Source organism: Elephantulus edwardii, unplaced genomic scaffold (assembly GCF_000299155.1).
Source record: "Elephantulus edwardii isolate Elephantulus edwardi_28Jun2011 unplaced genomic scaffold, EleEdw1.0 scaffold00199, whole genome shotgun sequence".
NCBI lineage: Eukaryota > Metazoa > Chordata > Mammalia > Macroscelidea > Macroscelididae > Elephantulus > Elephantulus edwardii.
The window spans coordinates 5,685,553-5,706,437 of NW_006399949.1; the positions used below are offsets into that span (position 1 = coordinate 5,685,553).

Genomic DNA, 20,885 nt, shown 5'->3' on the forward strand with positions numbered 1-20,885 from the left:
GGCTCCCCTTCCCCTCCATCTCAATGCCCCAGTTCAACATGAAGCAACCATAGAGTCTGTGTCCCTATTCCCAAATGGGGAACCCACAAATAACTCCCCTAATAATCAACCCAGATGTTTGTCTTATAAGACTTACATAAAAAGAGGAGAGAATGATGGGGTGGTATGTTGGTCTTACAGATATAAGACTTATATAAAAAGGGGAGGAAATGATAGAGTGGTGTTAATAAGTTCAGAATTCTTTGTATAAGTATCAATTATAAAACTATAGTTTCCTAAAAAAAAAAAAAAACAACCAAAAAACAAAAAAGAATCATTCCCATACACTGTGTTTTATAAAATTAATCACTATTGGACTATGCTCACCATTATCCCATCTTTTCAGATTCCTGCCAGATCTTTCCCACTTCCTTTACCCCCCACCTTCTACCCACAAAATTATGAGACAATGTGATTTCCCCCATGCACATCCTCACCCCTCTGCTCCCACCACTTTGCTCCTTATATGCCAAACATGTTTTCTTAATTTTTCTTCTATTTCTACAATTTTGGTCATATGCAGTATTTATCCTTATGAGACTGAATTAGTTTACTTAGAATAATGCTCTCCAGTCTCTCTTAAATTCTGAAGTATATTTCTAAACCAATGTCCCTGAGTGCTGCATAGTATTCCATTGTGTGAATGTACCACAATGTCCCAGTCCATTCAGTTGTAGTTGGACATTTGTGCTGTTTCATGTTCTTGTGATAGTGAATAACACTGCTGTGAACATGGGTGTATAAATCTCCATTTGTGTCTCAGTTCTAATTTCCTTGGGGTATATTCATAGCAGTGGAATAGCTGAGTCATACAGAGATTCTCTATGTTAAGCTTTTGTGAAGAAATGCCAAATTGTACTCAAGGCATATTTTTTGATATCTGTGTATTTGTTTTTGCAACTTGATTCTGAAATGTTGCCTCTTATCCACCCTGTTGTGCTTCAACACTGATGAATTTATAATGTTGTCGGTCGGCGCTGTCAAGTTGGTTCTGATGCATAGTGACCTAATGTGTGACAGAATAAAACACAGCCCAGGCCTGCACCATCCTCAAAACCACTGTTGTGTCAGAGGCCATTGTTGTAGCTACCATGCCAATGCATCTCTTTGAGGATTATATAAAACTTACTCACATACATTTTTTAAATTTAAAAAAAACCCAAAACAAATTAACAACCAAAAGATTCAGACATCAAAAAGGGACTTGACTACATGTTTTCAGGTTCCTTTGTATACCTGAAATTCTATGAGATACTCTCTGCCTTTGACATTGCTCCAAGCAATGGCCACAGATTAGCTGAAATAAAGAAAACACTTGACATCAGGTCAGAACAAAGCTAACTGACAGCCATAAGTTTGAAGTTCAGGCCGTAGGTTCATGATGTTAAATTGTAAGGCTATAATCCCTATAAAATGTAACTGACCTGTATGTAGCATGTACCCAAAAGCACACAATGAATGAGAGGATAAAAGGGAAGTGAATGGACGAGTAAAGTGACTAATAGTCCCTAAAAATCTCATGGGCTCTGAGGTTAAAACAGATTTCGGCATAAAATTAAAATCTTCATTTGCTTTCCTCTTTCCTATCAAAATGAGAATTCTTAAAACAAAAAAAATGGATACTAAATATTTACTTTCTTTAGAAAAAAAAAGTCAAGTTGTTAGCATGTATCATAAACTCAGGCAGCCAAGAAAAACTCCTGGGGCATCTGGCCTTCCTGATCTCTTCTCCTGCTCAGAGCCGTCCAGGTGGATGGGAGGACTAGAACAGAACTGTGTGTGCAGTGTTGGCCATCTTGGACAGCGGGAGAAAAGCAAAGGCAGGAGTCAAGAGTTCTCAAATTCAGCAAAAGCTCTGTCAGAAATGACAGCATCCACAGCTCCTTGGGTCTCAGCTTCCCCCCTGGCAAAGAGAGGAAGTTCACTCGTCCAGCCAAGCCTGGAAAGGGCCACTACTGGATGCTAGGTGCCAGAGTTGGACTAGATGATCTGTAAAGCCCCTTTCAGCTCTGCAAATCTTACAGTTCTTATAGTCACACTTGGTAGACATACTTTTGGCTCTGACCTGAGAGTCTGGCTGGAAACCTAAACAGACTTCTACATAAAAATACACATTTACCAGTTATAATTTGGATTTGGCAACTTGAAATTTAACCATAGCTGGGAGAAAAGAGCACACAATTCTCTCCAGTGACTGTATTACTTTAGCTTACATTATAAATCATATCTAAAATGAAGTGCAAACATGGTCATAGAGGGGCTAAGTCTCTATTACACCCAAGTGGTCACTGCACAGTGGGAAGCATGACCATTTTCTTTTAAACTCACCAACAGTCTTCCATATGAAGAGTCTCAAAACAACACGCCTCTCCCTACCAGATTTGTCCTTTTCCATTGGGCAAACACCATTTTATTTTTCATTATCCTTCCTTCTGTTAGGCATAGAGCGTACGCCAACATGGCAACAGACTTTTTGTTTATTTCCTTCTATTTCAAAAACAAAGTTGTGCCTGTAGTAGAGTTACCAGGGAAAAACCTACACAGAAATAAGATATCTTGAGATTTTATGAAATCTCCTTGATTGATTCACCACCACCCTCCATTTACGGAACCCAGGGGCAAAGTCTTGCAGTCATTGTTATTTTTATGTAGTACACATCATTATAACATCAGGATAATCTCTGTAATCATTTCCACTTTACAACTGTAACAGCATCTGTACTTTATTTAATTGTAAATTATTGTTTTGTTAGGTGCCATTGAGAATGGATCTTAGCAACACTATGAACGACAGATCTGAACCCTGTCCTATACTGTGCCATCCTCACAATTTCAGACACATTCAAATGTAAAGCTGCTATCGATTTGACAATCCACCTGTTTGTGAGTCCACCTCTTTTTCACCATCCCGCCACCTTTCCAACTATGATGTCCTAACTTCTCCTAGCAACACGTATAAAGTACATGAAACAAGCTTTCATCCTCTTTGCCTTCACAGGGCTCCTTGGAGTCTTTACAGCACCTAATAACAACATATGTGTATGTACATATGTACGTGTAGGGGTGTGTGTGTGTGTGTGTGTGTGTGTGTGTGTGTGTGTGTAAAACTGTACTACAATCCCAAAGGCAAAGAGTTCAAATCCACCAGCTGCTTCACAGGAAAAAGATAGGCACTCTCCTCTTGTGAGATTTAACTATCTCTGAAAACCTGCTACAGGGTCACCTACAGATTAGTTCCAACTCAGACGATGCAACAACAATATATACATGTGTATTATATGTTACTACTTGTAATAGCTTAATATGTATATATATTTGTGCATCATCTGCTCTTTGGGGTACAATGTTAATCTGTCAGATACTACACTAAAGCTGAGCTCTAGGACCATCTAGGAAGAAGAACTGGCTATTCACTTCTGAAATGATGGGCCTTCAATAACCATATGAACAATAGAGCACACTCAGATGATTAGATGGAACAGCGAAGGCTCCAATCTCATAATAGGAAACACAAAAATGAGGAGGAATAGTTGTAAACAGCCACTAATAACTGGAAAATGGAGATGTATTGACACAGTGACTATGGCCATGGGGTGAGCTGTGTCAGAGATGGTGAGGACAGCTCAGGATAGGGCAAGGCTAGAGCCCTTGTTCATGGGATCATTATGGGTCATAGCTGACACGACAGCACATAACAAGAACATTTATCAAATGAGCAAGTAAACCTCCATTCATTCACCTCCATTCATCCATTATCGAGATACTTAATTTGTTTTCATTCAGCAGCCTCTTAGACTTAATATTTTGAAGCAAATGCAAAAATCTTTATATTTCCTCAAAAACATCTCCATGTGTTTCTCCACAAATACCCCCCTGCCACCCGACAATATGTCTAAAATAACACCATCTAAAATATAAGAATTCTGTAGCTTTGTCATATTGTTTTCCTTCCTGGCATAAATGACATCCAGTAATGGATGTCATAAATGACTACTGTCCACCTACCTATAAACACAGTTGGAGAACCATTTCTGATGTCCCCTCTTGCTCCAATCCTGAGTTACCTTGCAATGGAAACTTCCCAAGGCATAAAACTTCTAAATAAACAATACATGTAAAAATTATTCTTGAAATTAGAGATAAGATAAAGACTTCGGGGGTTTGCCATTGTTTTTGCTATCGAGAAATTTCTGACCAATTCAAACCAACAAGTATTAACCAAGGCTTTAAATCTCAATCTTGTTTTTTTAATGTACTATAGAAGTACATTTGAAGGGGAAGGGACATGATTAAAAAGTGGGGGGGAAGCATGGCTGTGTGTTCTAGAATAATAAGAAAGCATGGACATCTCCAATTGCTTCGCTATGAAATGGCAATTTCAAAACAATATTGGTATGTGAAAGCCTGCCAAAGCTCCAGAGTACAAGCTGAAGAACTCTAAGAAGTTGGAGTGTAACACTTTTCATTGAAATATCTTAACTCTTAAGGGATTGTAAAGCACTCTGAAGGAACTAGATAAATATGTATTCACCCCAAGGACCATCCTCGGGCACATGGTCTCCTAACAAGACTTCAATCACAGATATTACCTGCACTCTGAAAGCTCCTTCATCAAGCGGTGGTGGAGGAGGGAAGTTTCCAGAACCAGGTGGAAGGGCACTAGGATCATCAACAGGTGGAGGTGGTGGTGGAAGAAAATCACCTACAGAATGAAAAACAAATATAAATTAATATGACCTAATTTTACTTTCACAGGATAGAACACTATGCAGCAGCACTCAGGAGCAATGATTTCAAAAATTACTACATAAATTGGGAAGGACTCGAGAGAATTACATCAGTCCCAGAAGTACAGATATTCACAAGTAAGGCCATTATTGTCGGAAAAGAAAGGTCACTAGGAAACTGTGTATGAGGATCCCAGGGCGGGAGGGTGGGAACAGAGGGGTGAAAGTCATTGGGTTGCACAATTTGGCAAATGAAGGAAGGGGATTGAAAGGAAATGGGAAAGATCTGGCAGGGATCTGGAAAGACAGGGTAATGAAAGTCATAGTTCAATGGTGATTAATTTTATAAAACATAATGAATGGGAATGACTGTACGAAACATAATAGCAAATGAAGGGCAGTGTAAAATGTATACCAACTTTGTAAGCAAACTAATATGAAATAATTTTTTTAAGAAAGAAAAATATGATCCAATTTTACATCACTTCTGAAAAAGAAAGCACAACAAATCATATTTGCTGGGATGTCACTGCTTTGCAATGGTCTCTGACATGATATTCTGCTCTGTACAGATACTCATTACTCCCTTTCTTAGGTGTCTTCGGTTTAACTAGTTAGCCTTTCTGTTTAGAAGAGGGCTAAACTTATTACAAAATACTTTGGTGGCATAGTCTGTGGTGTGTCATGCTGCAAACCAGAAAGGTCACAGATCTCTGGTGGACTGAACGCATTTACCAGTGACTCCAAGGGACGCGGAGGGACAGGGTTTTCTAAGTTCCATAGCCTCAGAAACCTGGTGGAGGATCACTAGAGTCAAAATCAACCTGATCGCAATGGGATTGAGGTTTTGATATTTGATACTGAGAAAAGGTGTGAAGCTAGTGTAGTGGGGTCTTGTGTTTTTAGAAAGAACTTAAAATATTTTAAAATCATAATAATAAAAGAGAAGGCTCATCATATGAGGAACTACCAAGCTCTTCCCTATCTTTATTTGGTAATATGCACAAACATGTCTGAAAATTAAGATAAAAGAATGTTTATGTCTTGATGCAGAAACAAGGTGACTTCACTGAATCAAAGCAAATGTTCCTGAAATTTAGGATGGAGAAATCAAGCTCAGTCAAGGAAGAAAGACAAGCGAATAAAGGCAAGGTAAGAAAATTCAGTGCAAAGAGGATGAAGAGTAATTTACAATATGACATAAACAGAGTATAAAATAATAAATAATCATTTCTAAAAAGCAGAGATAGAGTGAAAATAAGCTAGTATGAATATTGCATGTCTAGGAAAAGATTAAATTATTGCATATACGATAAAAATCTTAGATGGCAATCTATCTAGGATTTCTCAGAAGGAAACAACTTTTCAGGTGAGACGTATGATTGATTAAAAGCAAATCTAAAAATATATTCAGGGTAGGTTGATATTATTATGCACCATTGAGTTGGACCCAATTCCTAACTGGCCCTCTGGTTGGTTTTCTGAGAGGAGAAAGCTCATCTTTTCCCATGAAGCAGCTGCTGTATTTGAAGCACAAGCTTTTTGGCTGGCAAAGCAAACTCTTACTATTAAGACACCAGAGTTCTGCAGGACAGATTAGGAAAAAGAAAACAAACTGACATTAGAAACATTGGGTTGTGAAGTCTGCACACTACTAGAAAATAGTGACATTTGGAGAAACCTCAAAATGAGATGTGCAAGAAATATTGCAGGCTAGCTGTTAAATATAGGCAGACAGGCAAGACCAAGAGAAACGGTCAGGGGGAAGTGACTATATTCATGATGATATACAGAACTGGGACATGATATATTTTTACACTCATATTAGCTTATCTATATCTGTAGAAGAGTAAAAGGAAGCATTGCTTTGTCACTTTCTTAACCATAACCAATCTGAGAGACTGTGATGCTTTTCCTGGTGTCTTAGGACCAAAGCCTTAGAGGACATAAAGACCAAATAGCATAACACAGTCCACAAAGACACTGTTCCATATCTTATTTTGGTGACTAGGAACTAGTATCTTAAACGTTCTACAACAGCCATCTAAGGTACAACCACTTTTGGCTCTTTTGCCAGGGAAGAAAAACAGAGTTAATATTAAAAAAAAAATTTACTCTGAAAACTAAGGGACAACTTGAACTTCAACGTCCACAACACCAAGACCAGAAGAACTAAATAATGCCTGGTTGCTACTGGTAGATCCTCTTAAAGGGATCACAGGTAGAAGACCCTGAAGAGAGGAGGGAGAAATGTATATGGTAACTCAAGAACATAAAAGCATAAAAGAGGTTGGTCTAACTTATGCAATAGAGACTGGTGAATCCCCCAAGTCTAAGTCCCTTAATTACCCTTCATACCTTCCTCCTGTGGCTCAACTTTCAGCCAAGCTAGACAGTTCTATAATGTGATCAATAACAATGGAAAGTGCTCATTCCTTAGTATAACCAATCATAAAGGGTCAAAAGAACAGGATTTGTCCAAAGACAAAGTCTTGAAGGCACAAAGGTGTAGAAAAGAAGGATTAATGGAAATAGGAGTCAAAGAAAAGAAGAAGGAAGACTGTGATGGGAAAAGATTGTCCATCCTTCTCCCAAGGAGCAGCTGGTGGCCTTGAACCATGTGCCTTCAGGATTGCAGCGCAGCTTCTTGCCACTAGGTCACCAGTGCTCCCATTGTAATTAACGTCATAAAGCAAGGCATGTGTGAAAGGTTGAAAGAAAACTTAATATGCTTTGCAAATGTTCATTCAAATTGCAATAAAAAATTTACTAAGAATCCGCAAAATCAATGATCACCAAGAATAGTGCTGAATAGCACTTAACTTGAAGTAATTCAAAGAATATACTTAATTCATAAGGATTCAGATACGAGTACATTGCCAAGAACCCTGAAGGTTTATGATATAGAATTTTTTCACTGCTCACTGCATGTAATTCTACTAGAAAGATGAAAACATACTTTATTTTAATATTTTTCTCTATTTGTTTCTCCTCTAAGAAGGTTTGAGACACACTGGGAAAGTGCAATTTCCTAAGAATAAGTAGCTTTTCTTGAATTTCAATTGCTTAGTACTTACTGTTGGGGAAATAGTCTATATCATTAGATGGTTATTTTGGGATCGTTTCAAAACATCACAACATAGGTTCTCCAAACACAACATAGTATCAACTCATGTTCTCTAAAAAGAAGAATTAAGAAAGCACACTGGAAGAATGGCATGATTCAGTTGGCCTCCATTTGTCTTTTAAATTAGTCTTGGAGTGTGATTCCACTGTTAACCATTCAATTATAACTCATAGCAAACAACAAAAAAAGACAGAGTAGGATTGCCATAATTACACTAAACATATTCCGCACCTGTTAAAAGGGCTGTCAAAATTTTATCTTGAGAAGGTATGTGAGAAGAATGCTTACAATGACATGTAATGAAATAAGGCAAAGAAAGTTAGGAGACATATCTATTAATTCTTATTCATAGAACCATGTTCATAGAAAAATGCTCTATATTGATCTATGTATTTTTCACACCAACTTTAAAAGGGGATTTCTGAATACCATGTTGCATTTAATCAGATTCTATTCTGTTATGCCACATAGAATTGTCAGAGCATTGTATAACATAAAAATGAAAACTCAAAAACTCATTGAGTTGGAACTAACTCAGAATTGACCCTACAGCAGATTTCCAAAAGCTTTCAATTGCACAGAGGGGAAACTGTCCTTCTATCTCTCAAGAGGCTGATAGATTCAAACTCCTGGGAAGGTGCAGCCTTTGAGTTTGCAGCTTAACTCCCTAAGGACATCACCTTAAAGACCACCTTAAATATATATTCACTGAGATAATGAGAATTGAGGCACAAACAGAGACTTGTACACCAATGCTCATAGCAGCATTATTCACCATCACAATAACAGGGAAACAGTCCAGATATCCAACCACAATTGAATGGATTGAGAAATTATGACACATTCATACAATGGAATACTATGCAGCACTCAGGAGCAATGACCTTGTAAATTACTACTTTACTTGGGAGGGACTGGAGAGCATTATGCTGAGTGAACTAACTAGGTCCCATAAGGACAAATACTGGATAAAACCATTATTATAGAATGAATACGAGGATCCAAGGGAGTGGAGGGAAGCAGAGGGGTAAGGATGGGAGAAGAGGGGTGGTTAATCATAAGATCGCACAATTTGATGGTGGGGGGAGAGGTGAAACACATGGGAAAGATCCAGTGTCAAAAACAATGTATTCAAACTCTGTAAATAAAGCAGTAGAAAGCATTTTCAAAAAGACCATTTTATAAGAGCAGAAACTGAGTCTCAATCCTTATGAACCGTCAAAAACCTCTCACCAAATGAGTTTTTTCCAACTATACTCTCTTCTTTTGTCTTCCGTGTCTCTCATAGAACTTCAATAGTTAACTTACATAGGTTGTTTAACATGAGAAGATAAAAAGGAAATCACAAAATACTTTTTAAAATTTTTTTTACAAAATACTTTTTAAAGAATTGATTTGAAAGTAACATAACTAAGGATTGCATATTATAATTAAGATGACGTGAAATTGAAGAAAACCTAGTAATAACCTCGTAATAATTACATTCTTTATTGAAAGCAGTTAATAAATGAGGCCAAAGCTTTTTGTTATCCACATTCAATAATCAAAGACTTCTTATTTCAATCTTTACATTGTAGGTCATACTTGAAAAAACATGTGGAGGAACAGGAAAATATTTAATGTAGAGAAACATGATAAAGTTATTAAAAATTAGTCTTTGGAAGAAAATGGAAACTAGTTGGAATGAACAAAATTAAAGTCTTACATATTATCCCAAACTAAGCAATATTTTCTTAAATAAATTATTAACTGAAGTGTCATCATTTGGAAGTTTAATTCTCCTTTCCAACAGACCAACACAAATGGAAATGACTGAAAACTACAGAAAGAGCAAGTGCATCCTAAGGGAGGTCTGGTGGCCTAGTGGTAAGAAGCTGCTCTGCAATCCTAAAGGCACACAGTTCAAATCCACAAGCTACCCTGTGGAAGAAGGATGAGGAATCTCTTCCCATGCAATTTACTACTTTTGAAAATGCAATGAAGGGTCAGTTATGGCTAAGTTCAAACTCTATGGCACCTAACAAAAACAGCAAGAGAAAAAGCTTGTTTGCTGAAATGGAGGAGGAATTGAAATACTTTCTTCAAAAGATCAATCTAAAGAGGATAAAATTGATGCATGGGACCTTCTGAAGATAAAATCTCTATGCACAACAAAACCTTTTCCCAACAGGGTGAAAAGAAAACCTACAGACTGGGAACAAACATTTGGGAATTCCATCTCAGACAAGAGTCTTATGACAAAAGTTTACAGAATACTCCTGGGCCTCCACAAGAAAAAGACTGATAACCCAATCACAAAATGGGCAAAAGACATGGAAAGAATTTCCACAGAGGAAGATATTCAAATGGCAAACAGACACATGAAGAAATGCTCCAAATCATTGGCAATAAAAGAGAGGCAAATCAAAACCACAATGAGGTACCATTTCACTCCAGTAAGAGTGGCAAAGTTTAACAGGGCAGCAGGTAATAGATGTTGGAGAGGATGTGGTGAGAAAGGAACTCTTATACATTGTTGATGAGATTGCAAAATGGTACAACCATTCTGGAAGGCAGTTTGGTGCTTCCTCAAAGAAGCGGAACATAGAAATTCCACATGACCCAGATATTCCACTACCTGGAATATAACCTGAGAATATGAGAACTGAGGCACAAACAGAGATTTTACAACTATGTTCATAGCAGCATTATTCACCATTGCAAGAACATGGAAACAGTTCAAATGTCCAATCACAAATGAATGGGTTGAGAAATTATGGTACATTCACACAATGGAATACTACTTTATATTGGGAGAGACTGGAGAGAATTTTGTTAAGTGAAATATCTCAGTCACATAGGGACAAATTCTACAGACTGCCACTATTGGGAAAATAGGAAGATAACAGTGCATAAATGTTTAAAATGAGAGAAGGAGAGCAGAAAAGGAGAAGGTCGTATTACCCGGATAGCACAGATTAGTGGGTAGAGAAGTGTGAAGCAATAGGAAAAGTTTAATGGGGACTTGAAAAGTCATATATAACAATGATAATTAATTGTATAAAACATGTTTATTAATATATGTATAAAACACAAAGTATATTTATATAACATGATGTACACAAATGATTATATGGAACACACCCAAAATTTCATTTTACTTGGATCCACAAAAAATACCCAGAGTAACAATAATTAAAAAATCAAAAAGCATGTTGCATGGGGGGAAATGTGCTGTCAGAGACCTCTCCAAAGTACTAAAGAGAATAAGGTCAGTGTAAAAACTAAGGTACCTCTTATCCAAGGCATGGTCTTTTCAATTACTTGTTATGCATCTGAAATTTGGGTAATGACTAAGGATAACAGAAGAATTGATGCCTTTGCGGTGTGGCGCTGGAGAAGAGAAACTAAAGTCCAAAAGAACTGCCAAAAGAACAAACAGATATATCCTGGAGAAGGTGCAACCAGAATGTTCCTTGGAGCCAAGAATATTGAAACTGAAGCTCACAGACTTTGGGCACATTGTTAAGACAGGCGAGTCCTTAGAAAGGAACTTCATGCTTGGAAAGGTGGAGGGTCAGTGAAGGAGAAGACCCTCAACAAGATTGACTGACTATAACAATGGGCCTAATTATAGCAGATATGATGAAGAGGGCACAGGTTAGGTCAAAGTTCAGATCCATGGTTCAGAGAGTCACCATGAATTGTAGTAGATTCCACGGTATCTAACAACAATAAGAGAAAAAGAAGGATTTTCGATTTTTAACAATACACCTACGTGGAAAGAACAAAATGCACATATGCACATAATCTGGTGACATTTTTACATTTTTCTTATTGTATAGCCTTTGTTGGCCTTTTCTAAATTATTCTACCAGCACTAAAAGAAATTCACCCATCCCTAAGCCTAAGTGTTCTTCCCTGTTTTCTTCTACCTGTGACAACCACTAGTAATTTGAGAATTCTATTTCTTTGTTTAGGCAGTTCTGGTGATATAGTTCTTAGGGGGAGCTGGACTGCTAATTCAGGGTGGTGACCCCTGGTGGTTTTTCTCAATCAGCCACTTATCTCTTGTGAGTTAAGACTTCTGAAAACCTGCTACAAGGTCAACTCTGAGCTCATAACCACTGGGGAGCAATCAGTCAATATCTCATTTCATACAAGAACGATATAAAAGGAGATCTGTGCCCCAGTAGTTCAGCACCTAGCTACTAATAGACAGATGAGCAATTTGAATCTATTTGCTGCTCCAAGGGAGAAAGATCTGGTATTACGCTTTTGTAAAGAATTACAGCCTTGTAAATACAGTGGTACAGTTTTAATCTGCCCTACAAGATGTTTTAATCTGTCCTACAAGGTACTGGGACAGGTGAGAGAGAGAGAGAGAGAAGGGAAGACTCTTAAGATGAATTGACACAGTGACTGTAACAATGTACTGCAGAATATTCGAGAACTTGAGGATGAAAAAAGATAGCACAAAGTTCAGATCTGTTGTTGTTGGGGGGGTGGGGGAGGGTGTCACTATGAATCCTAGTCAACAAGATAGGACCTAACTAAATAAGGATGTACATTATGAGTATGCATCAACTTGACAGCAACATTTTATTTTGGATTTGCTGTTGGTTTGTTTTATATAGGAGATCACATAGAATTTGTCCATTTGCAACTAATATATTTCAATATGCATAAGGTTTGCAAGGATCAGCCACGTTTTAGCATTTATCAAGGCTTCACTTCTCCCTACAGCTGAGCAATATTCTAGCATAAATACATTGAGCTTACTAATCCAGTTATTAAAGGGCATTTTGTCTATCTAATAAAACTTTCTGTTTAAAAAAAAATGAAAGAGACAATCTGGCATTCATATTCAGGTGAAAATCCTCTCTGGAGGGAACACTAAAAAATAAAAAATCACACTAAAAGCAAACAAACAAAAAACTAGTGAAGGGAAGACCTACACACTCTACCAGGTAGAGATTTTGACAATCTGTATTTCTCAGATATCCTTTCTACTTAATGGGAAAATCAAAACAGAACTCCCAGACCCTAAGACTCACAGGGCCAACCCATAAGTTAAGTAGACAATGTGATAATAGAAATGCTGTAAGTAGCTGAAACACAGTATGTTGTTGTTATGTGCTATCAAGCTGACTATGATTCATAGCGACCCTATGCACAATAGCTCTGAATCCTACCTTATCCTGAGCCAATTTCATTGTCCCCGACACATATACCATTTATCACAGTTACTCTGTCAATCCATCCCATCCAAGGTCTTCCTCCCCTGTTCTGTCCCTCCATGCCTCCAAGCATGATGGTTCCCTCTCCAAGGACTGGTCCTCCTGGCAACATGTCCAACAGTAAGTGAGACAGAGTTTCAAAATCTTTGCCTTTCACGAGCAACTTGTTTTCACCCCCTCCAGGACAGACATGTTTGTTCTCTTGACAGCCATGACATGGTATGTTCTAGACTCTTCTCCAGCACTACAACTCAAAGAAATCAATTCTTCTGTCACCCTTAGTCATTGTCCAGCTCTCTGATGCATAGCTAGTAATTGTCAAGATCGTGGCCTGGATCAGGTACACCTTAGTCTCTAGACATTTCTCTTCAACACTCTGGATGGGTCCCTGACAGGAGACTTTCCCAATGCAATTCATCTTTTGATTTCCTGACTGCTGGTGCCAAGAGAGTTGACTGTGGCCCTGAGCAAGATGAAATTTTTAACAATCTCAATCTCTTTTCCATCTACCCTGGTGCTGCTAATTGATCCAGTTGCGAGAACCTTCCTTTTCTTTATGTTGTACTTTAATCCATATGGAAGACAGTATACTGATATATAAAACCAAAGATAGATAGTGGCTTTAGAGGTGAAATGGCCACCAACACATGAGTAAAAGCATGGTTTCCTCTATTTCCTCACAAGCCCAAACATATCTACATTTGAAATACACATCACTAAGTTTCTATGTAAAATAGTTTGCTCAGCATCACACAGATCAGGAAAGAGAATTAACTCTGCTTTTTACTATGAATCAAGGTGAGAAGAATCATGCTGAATTTGCTCCACAACATCCCAAATCATGGAGTTACATTCAAAAGGCCTCAGCTCTGAGCCAGTGATAGCACCATGAGACAGTTAGGGAAATAAAGTATTATAGCCTTACTTTCAAACAGTAGTTTATGCCAATTTCCTTTATAAAATAGCTTGTTATGCATATCATTAACTTGAAAAGGAAATAGGAGAAGTTCCTAGGAACCTTATTATGCATATTTTTCTAAACAGTAGCTGTCAGGTTGACACAGACTTCTAGCTACCCACTGTGTGTCAAATTAGTACTAGAGTTCTTAGCATTTTCAAAAGCTGATTTTTTTGAAAGTTGATCATCAGACTTTTCTTCCAAGGCACCTGTGGCCTTTTTAGTCAGCAGTGGAATGTGTTATAAAATAAAGTTCACAGTGGTATCACAAACTTGGGTGTCAAAATGGGGTAGTGCATGGAACCATATAGAATCTTCAGCAATATTTCTTGATGTTAGATGCTGTTCAATCAGAACCAACTCATAGCTCCTCCAGGTTTACAGAGACTATATATATCATGAGATAAAACTTCTCATCTGTCACCTGTGATAAATTTGAACCACATGTCTTTGGGTTGGCAGAGCAATTCTTTACTCACTAGGCTACCAGAACCCCATAATATTTCCTTGGCTATATAAATATTAATAATAAAATTGCTTTGCAAAATATTTTAACTATGAATTATATTATTAGGTATAATGTTATTAGTAACTAAGCCTTCTTTTGTTTCTTTAAGTACAATTTCATCCTCAAAAAATGTTATTGATGAAAGTTCACAAATACTAATTATTTCAATATTACACCTAAAAATAACAAATCTCAAACTTAACAAAATGTAATGACTATAAAAAATACCAGGCCAAGTAAAATAATGTCATGTAAAACAAAACAAAACAATGTTGTGTGCTTGACGAGCATGAGAATGACAAGGCATCTGAAGCATCACATAAGTGGATAATGATGACAGCTCTGAACAAAACATATTAGATCTTCAAGGAATCAAAGCAGCATAGAGTTCTGGCCTTGTAGAGATACATCAATACTTGTAAGCTGGGCTTACCAAAAAAAAATAGCTTTTGTTGTCATGCTGCTGTTGTTGTTATGTGCCATCGAGTTGCCAGAAACTCCTAGTGACCCAATGTACAACAGTCCTAAGCCCTGCTCTATCCCTTACCAATCTTCCTGTCTCTGAAACACCTATTCCCATTATCCCAGTGACTGAATCAATCATAGCTGTAGGAATATTTTTATAAAAATAACTAATGTTGGCTCAAAAGCTGCACACAAATTTTATAGCCATTTAATGGGTGTCACTGCTTCTAACCGTGTCATTTAGTGCATGTCCAATATCTATGTGCTCCTGAGTGGCACAATGCAGATGTAATAAGAAGTAGCACAGTCAAAGTCATGGTACAAGGCCTGGCAAACTAAAAGCAGGGGAGCTTTAGCCTGGTGCAGTTACGCTAGCAACACTGGTAGCACCTTTAAGACCAAGACTATGTAAACACAGAGTGTGCTTATCATTTAATGAAATAAAGGTCCAATAAAGAAAAAAAAAAGGTGGGGATTTATATGCTCACAGAGTGAAACATTATTGATTACGCATGATTGTAGCAAAACACTCCAGGGAGCAATTCAACTCAGATCATCACTAAATCTAGATTTATTTACTAGAGTGAAGAAAAAAAACAACCACCAAAACAAATGAAGCTATGAAAGTTTTATACTTCCTTCATTCAAACACCCATCCAAACACCACCAAAACTATTCAAGGATTCTGATGGCAATCCAGTTTTGTGTTTCACACACAGTGCTATAACAGGTTTCTAATAAACAATTGTATTTGTATGCTAATAGGTCAAAACTCCTTAGAAATTAGCATTTCTAACAAGTGGAGCCTACCATGGTTCCCTCACAGCTTGCTATAAGGCTTGAGACACAGTACACAAAGAAAATGTAGCTTGACTAGCTCAAAAGGTGGAAAGTCTGGGGTAGAGGGGGAGGGGTTTGTGCTGGGAGAAGGGTGCAACAATGAATGAATGGAATTCCAAAATCTCTGTAGATGTTCATTGAAATGAAAAATAAACAAACTAAATTAAAATTTAAAAAAAAGAAACTGAAAAAATAAATTAATAAAAGCATCTTGCCAACTTTAAAAAAAAAGGTGGAGAGTCATTAAATTTCTCTGTGGCTTAGTTAAGTTTATATTTGGAGAAAAAAACACTTGATGCAAAACAGTTCTTTTTAATGCAGTGCTGTGACATCCAAATCATATGAAGATGTTGCTAAAATGCAGATCTTACATGGGTAGAGTTGGGATGGGGAGGAAGTGTCTGCATGCTCCTAATAGATACTGTGTAAACACAAGTCTTTCTGTCCTTCCACAATTTTTTAATGTGAAATTCGGGATTTTCTATTAGTATGTTTTTAATTGCATGAGAAATAGCTACACTTTAAAATACATATAAAAATTAATCTCTTCTCAAACTGGAACCCTTATTCACTGTTGCTGGGAGTGTCAAATGGTGTAAACACTGTGGAAGGCACTGTGGCGCTTTCTCAAAAAGTTGCTAATAGAGATACCATTTGACCCTGCAATTACATTTGGGTATATAACCCAAAGAGACCATAACTGCCATCCAAGCAGATATATGCACACCCATGTTTATTGTGGCTTTGTTCACAATAGCAAAGAGTTGGAAACAACCTAAGAGCCCACCAACATACAAATGGATAGAGAAGCTGTGGTATATTTGCACAATGGAATACTACAGTGCATTGAAAAACAAGGAACTCATGCAATATTATTAAAAATGGGTGACCCTGGAGGACACTATGCTGAGTGAAATATCTCAGTCACAAAAGGACAAATAGTGCATGCTGCCACTGTTGTAAAACAGGACTGACCTCGGGGTTGGGGGAGACTGAGAAATATGGGATAAATAATGTATATACTGCATTGAAACAGATGAGGGAGAAAATTGTTTAAAAGGGATATGTGACTAGGTATTATTGTCATGACAGGAGTCCAGAATGAAGACTGCATATTGGAGTGGATGTGAGGGGAGGGATTGTACAACAATGAAAGAATTTTATTTTTCAAAGAGAAGAGCGAATTGGAGGGAAGGAGGGAGGGAGGGGTGGGCAGGAAGAAAAGTGCAACAATAAATGAATGGAAATTCACACTCTCTGTAAACTTTCATTAAAATTAATAATAATAAAAAATTTAAAAAAAGAAAAAAGTTAATCTCCTTTCCTGTGAAATACAACCTCAGAAAACTTGCTGAAGGGACAGTTATGAGTTGATTCTGACTCAAAGGGAATGAGCTTCATATTGTTTAGGTTAATACCTATAATGCTGAGGATAAATCCCACATAATACTAAGATTCTTCCATATCAGCTAATACTATTCATTGTGGTTTGGTTTGGTTTGGTTTTGGTTTTGGTTTTTTAACCAGACAAGGTCAGAATGTATTCCTTTCTAGGTTGTACTTTTAGTTAAAACGTCTGACCTCCCATGAGGCTCCAAACTACCAGCTGCTGCTCAGGAAAGTGAAACGTGGTCGCCTGTAAGATTTACAGCCTCAGAAATCCGACAGAGGTTTCCTATGAACTGAAATAATCTTGGTAGCAATGAGGTTTTTCTATTACTTGGTTTGTGCTTAATTTGAAAAATAATAGAAATTGCCTTGATTAACCTAAAATCTCAAGTCCTTATGAAAAAAAAAACAAACCTAGAAGGATCTTTTCCAATCTCATTTCTGCTTTTGAAAAAAGAAAGATGGCTAAGAGAGAGTTCAGTGGTATAGTATGTAGGAAAGGAGTCCCATAAGTATATTGATCAGAGTGTCCCCAGAAAGGACATTATGCTCTACTTCAGAAAAAGGCTTTCAGTGTCAATTCTCAAAATCTTGTATTTATTTCCACTTTTGAGAGAAAGTAAGAATTGGTATTTTTTTTTTTACTTGTTTTATCGTGATTTAAATGAGAGTTTACAGAAAATTTGGATTTTCCTTCATTAATCATTGCACTTTTCCCTCCCTAAGCTCCCCCTAGTTCATATAAAAGAAAAAAAAATACTTATTCCTTTTCAAAATTTCCTCCCTCCCTCCCTTCCCCAGTTCACTTTGCTATGCATCTCTTATTCTGAACTGCTGTCATACAGACAATGTCTAATCATATATTACTTCTAAACAGTTCTTTCCTTTAAATTTTTGAAAATTCCATTAGAACCAAATATGCATTTTATTCTTCTACCAGCACAATACCACATTCTCGGCTCTATACCCAATGGAACTTCTTCTACTGCACTATTTTCTCAATCATACTATTTTTATATTCTCCTTTAATTTCATGTTTTCTGGAGCTCTGGTGGCCGAGGGACAACAATTTGTGCTGCAATCCTAAAGGCATGTGGTTTAAGCCCACCAGCGTCTCTGTGTGAGAAGGGCGGACAATCCCCTCCCAAGTGTTTAATTGCCTCTGGAAATCTGCTAGAAAATCAGCTGTGGGTTGGATCTGACTCTATGGTACACAACAACGTTGTTGTTGTTGTTGTTGTTATTGTTGATTGTAGTCGAGTCGAGCAAGACTCATAGCGACCATATGAACAAAAGACCTGAAGACTTTCTGTAACTCTCAAAAACAATATAGTTCATATATATTAATTATAGCTATAATTAATTTAATACATTTATAAATTATTTTTAAAGACACCAAATCCATTAGATACTCTACAGGAGAAAGAGAGGCAATCTCCTTCTGTGCGATTTATAGCCTCCTAAAAACTAGAATGGGTCTGACATCAGGGTGGGGATATGACAGAAAAAAACAGGATAAATTATGTATATCGAAACAGATGAGGGAAAGAACAGATTAGAAGTGATCTATGATTGAGTATTATGGTTAGCACAGGAATCCAGAATTAAGGTTGCATAGAGAAGTGTACTAGGGGTGGGGGGTGGGGGGAAGGGACATGGGAATTGTATACTAATGAAGGAAATTTTTTTCTTTTTATTTTTTTTTTCTCTCTTCGGAGGGGGAAGGGTGGGAAGGGAGAAAATTGCGGCAATGAATGAATGGAAATCCAAAACCTCTGTAAAAAAAAAAATTATTTAAAAAAAACTACTGAAGGGTCAGCTATGAATTGGTTTCAACATAGTAACACTCACTACTACTGCATCTCAGTTTTATAAAGCAGTAGCCAAGAAAATACCCTCATAGTTCTACTTCAGGCCTAAAATGAGTCTACCTCCAAGGGAAAACAAACTATCTTTTAAAATATTTTTGTTGTTGTTGTTATATAGTCTAGGATCAGGATGTCAAGCAAGGTGGTTGGGTGTCACAGTTCATGCAGTGTGCTATGCCCAGGATATGACAGTGTGTGACAGTTCACTCAATGACTCATCATCAATGGGTTAAAACCAACTTCTATTGGTTTTCTAAGGTTATAAATTGCAGTATGGAAGAACACTGTCAAGTTTTATCTCTCAAAACTCCTGTTGAATTTCAGGTGCCACCTTTGGGCCACCACTATAATTTCCTATGGACTACTCGAGTTGCTATAATCAAGGATGCTTTAGGCAGAGTATTAAATGATCCAGGAAGTATTAAAAGGAGATGGAAAGAATATACTAAGTCACTGTATCGAAAGGAACTGACATACACAGAAGAATTTCATGAAACAGCATATAAGCAAGAACATATGGTGTTGAAGGAATAAGTTCAGGCTGCTTTGAGGGAAATAGCAAAAAATAAGGCCCCAGGAATAGATGGTATACCAATTGATATATTTCAGCTAGCAAATACTGCCCTGGATGTGCTCACCAAGTTGTGCCAAGAAATCTGGAGAACAAGCACTTGGCCAACTGACTGGAAGAGATCTGTATTTGTTCCCATCCCAAAGAAGGGTGACCCTACAGAATGTGGAAACTATAGAGCAATATGATTGATTGAAGATTATCCAAAAACGGGTGGCACATCAGCAGGGAACTGCCAGAAGTCCAGGCTGGGATTAGAAGGGGTCGTGGTACTAGGGCTATTGTAGCTAATGTTAGATGGATATTAGCTGAAAGCGGGGATTACCAGAGGAATGTCTGTCTATCTGTGTTTCATTGATTATACAAAGGCATTTGATTGTGTGGATCATAACAAACTGTGGCTGACTTTGAGAAGAATGAGAATCCCAAAACATTTGATCATGCCAATGAGAAACCTATACTTGGACCTAGAGGCAGTCATCAGAACAGAATAAAGAAACACTGCATGGTTCAAAATAGGGAAGGGCGTATGCCAGGGATGTGTCCTGTCTCCACACCTTTTCTACCTGTGTGCAGAACAGATTATCCAGGAAGCTGGGCTCTATGAGGAGAAATGTGGGGTCAAGAATGGTGGAAGATCTATCAACAATCTGCGTTATGCAGATGATACAACCCTGCTTGCTGAAACTGAGGATGACCTGAAGCACTTGCTGCAGAGGGTCAAGGACTGCAGCCTCCAACATGGATTGAGGCTCAATGACAAGAAGACCAAGATTCTCACACTGGACCAATTGGCAGCATCAGGATGGATGGTGAAGAGATTGAGATTGTTCACAACTTTAGTTTGCTTAGCACCACAGTCAACAGTCTTGGCACCACTAGCCAGAAAATTAAAAGACGTATTGCCATGGGAAAGTCTGATGTTAGGGACCTCTCCAAAGTACTGAAGAGCAATGGTTTCTCTCTAGAGACTAAGGTGTGTCTGATACAGGCCATGGTCTTTGCAATCACTTGTTATGCATCAGAAAGTTGGACAATGACTAGGGAGGATAGAAAGAGAATTGACGCCTTTGTGCTGTAGTGCTGGAGAAGAGTGTTGATGGTACCATGGACTGCCAAGAAAACAGATTCATCCTGGAGAGGGTTAAACCACACAACTCTTTGGAGGCAAGGA

At 37.7% G+C, this 20,885-nt stretch overlaps 1 protein-coding gene across 2 annotated transcripts in view; it reads right to left on the reverse strand.

Moving 5' to 3' along the window:
• Window positions 1-20,885, reverse strand: part of LPP (LIM domain containing preferred translocation partner in lipoma) — a 619,196-nt gene that overhangs the window by 509,711 nt on the left and 88,600 nt on the right. For both annotated transcript variants that reach the window (XM_006897069.1, XM_006897070.1), the window contains exon 2: window positions 4,629-4,741. In XM_006897069.1, the coding sequence (XP_006897131.1) occupies window positions 4,629-4,741 (113 nt within the window). The remainder of the gene's footprint in view (window positions 1-4,628; window positions 4,742-20,885) is intronic.